Below are 1,930 nucleotides of genomic sequence, written 5' to 3'. Positions count from 1 at the left end.
CATGCATATTGAACATTTGGATGTCAAAACTGCTTTTCTCAATGGAGACCTGACTGAAGAGATCTACATGGAACAACCAGAAGGATTTTCAACGGAAGGACAAGAAGGCCTAGTGTGCAAACTCAACAAAAGCGTTTATGGATTAAAACAAGCAGCAAAAGCATGGAATGACAAACTGACTAAGCTGTTACAAAAACAGAACTTTCAACAAGGAACAGCAGAACCTTGCTTGTTCTCAAGACTTAAAAATGGACAATATCAATACATACTCATTTACGTTGACGACTTGGTTATTTGTTGTCAAGACCAAGGAGATGTACAAGAAATAGCAGATGAACTGAACAAAGAAGTTGAAGTGAAACAATTAGGACACATAAAGTACTACCTTGGAAAGGACTGAGGATGGAAGTTTTCTTTTGAGCCAAAAACAAAAGATCATGGACTTTATTGAATCTGTGGGAATGAAACATTCCAAACCAATGAAAAGGATTACCTCAAGAATACAGATGGACCACTACTTAAAGACAACCATGAGTACAGATCCACAATTGGAAAATTATTATACTTGAGCACAATCTGCAGACCAGATATAACTTCAGCTGTTGGACTATTATGCAGAAAGGCCAGCTCACCAACTATCCATGACTGGAAAGCTATAAAGAGACTGGCAAGATATCTAAAAGGAACTTTGGACTACAAACTTAAAATCTCAGCCTGTGATGACCCAAGACTGACTGGATTTATGGATGTCAACTGGGGCAAAGACACACCTGATAACAAATCTACAAGTGGATACTTGTTCTACTATGGAGACAGCTTGATTGAATGGACTTGTTCTACTATGGAGACAGCTTGATTGAATGGAATCTGTTGTAGCTATTTCTACCGCGAAAGCTGAATGCGTATCAGCGCAAAGTGCCAGCTATGAACTTTACTGGATTATTCATCTACTGAAAGACTTTGAAATAGATGAACCAAAACCAATAATACTGTTTGAAGACAATCAAGCTTGCATCTCTGTCTGCAAAGGTGAGAGCACCAAATCCAAGAATAAGACCATCGCTCCCAAATGTAACTATGTGAAAGACCTGCAAGACCAAGGACTGATTGAACTCCAATACTGTCCTACTGAGGAGATGATCGCAGACATATTCACCAAGCCACTCGAGAAGAAGAAGTTTGAGACTCTACGTGAAAGACTGAACTTGCATGACTTCAGTGTTGTAACTTGAGAAGGGGTGTTGGTTACAAGTCAAAACACTTCAGTATTTACAGGGTTATTTATTTATTTATTTATTTACATTCAATTTATATACCGCTCCTAACCCCAAAGGTTCTCTGAGCGGTTTACATAGGGGTTCCAAATTCAGTTTTAACCTACCTAAGGCCACATAGTACATAGGGGGCGGGGCTTCCTACCAGCACCCAGGCAGCAGTGTTAGCTGATCTTTGTTGGCTCCTTCCAGCGGCCTCGAGTGTCGAATTCTCCGGTGCCCTGGAGCAGGTCTCCCAGTCGGCGGCTTCCTTCAGCAGGCCATCCTGATGTGGCATCGTGTCGGCTGCAGCTCCGGCTATGTCCAATCGGCTCCGCCGCGCCGACCACGTCATCGCGTCTCTCATGGCTCCGCCTCTTCCACCGCTCAACGCTGTGCTCGCTGGTCATCCAAGTCGTTCGCCACCATTCCGCCACTCCGTTGATGCCACCAGTTCTCCCGCTGCATACTCCACGAGGAGGAGGGTGTCCCCTGCCACCTAGGGCAGGTACCCATTTTATCTACTTGCAATTTTAATGCTTTCGAACTGCTGGGTGGACAGGAGCTGGGACTAGGGCCGGGAGCTCTCCCCGGCCGCGGTGGGTCTCAAACAGCCATAGTGGCTGTTCGTTGTTGTTACAGCAGCAAGCGTTTTACTTCTTAAATTGTGTTTGTTA

At 44.2% G+C, this 1,930-nt stretch overlaps 1 protein-coding gene across 1 annotated transcript in view; it reads right to left on the bottom strand.

Moving 5' to 3' along the window:
* The window catches only part of CAPN13 (calpain 13), a 139,864-nt gene extending 138,256 nt beyond the window's left edge, over positions 1-1,608 (bottom strand). The window contains exon 1 of the mRNA XM_015413874.1: positions 1,420-1,608. Coding sequence (XP_015269360.1) covers positions 1,420-1,608 — 189 coding nt within the window. The remainder of the gene's footprint in view (positions 1-1,419) is intronic.
* Positions 1,609-1,930: the final 322 nt, after the last annotated feature.

Source organism: Gekko japonicus, unplaced genomic scaffold (assembly GCF_001447785.1).
Source record: "Gekko japonicus isolate JY-2015 unplaced genomic scaffold, Gekko_japonicus_V1.1 scaffold1392, whole genome shotgun sequence".
NCBI lineage: Eukaryota > Metazoa > Chordata > Lepidosauria > Squamata > Gekkonidae > Gekko > Gekko japonicus.
This window is presented reverse-complemented; position numbering and strand designations above follow the sequence as displayed.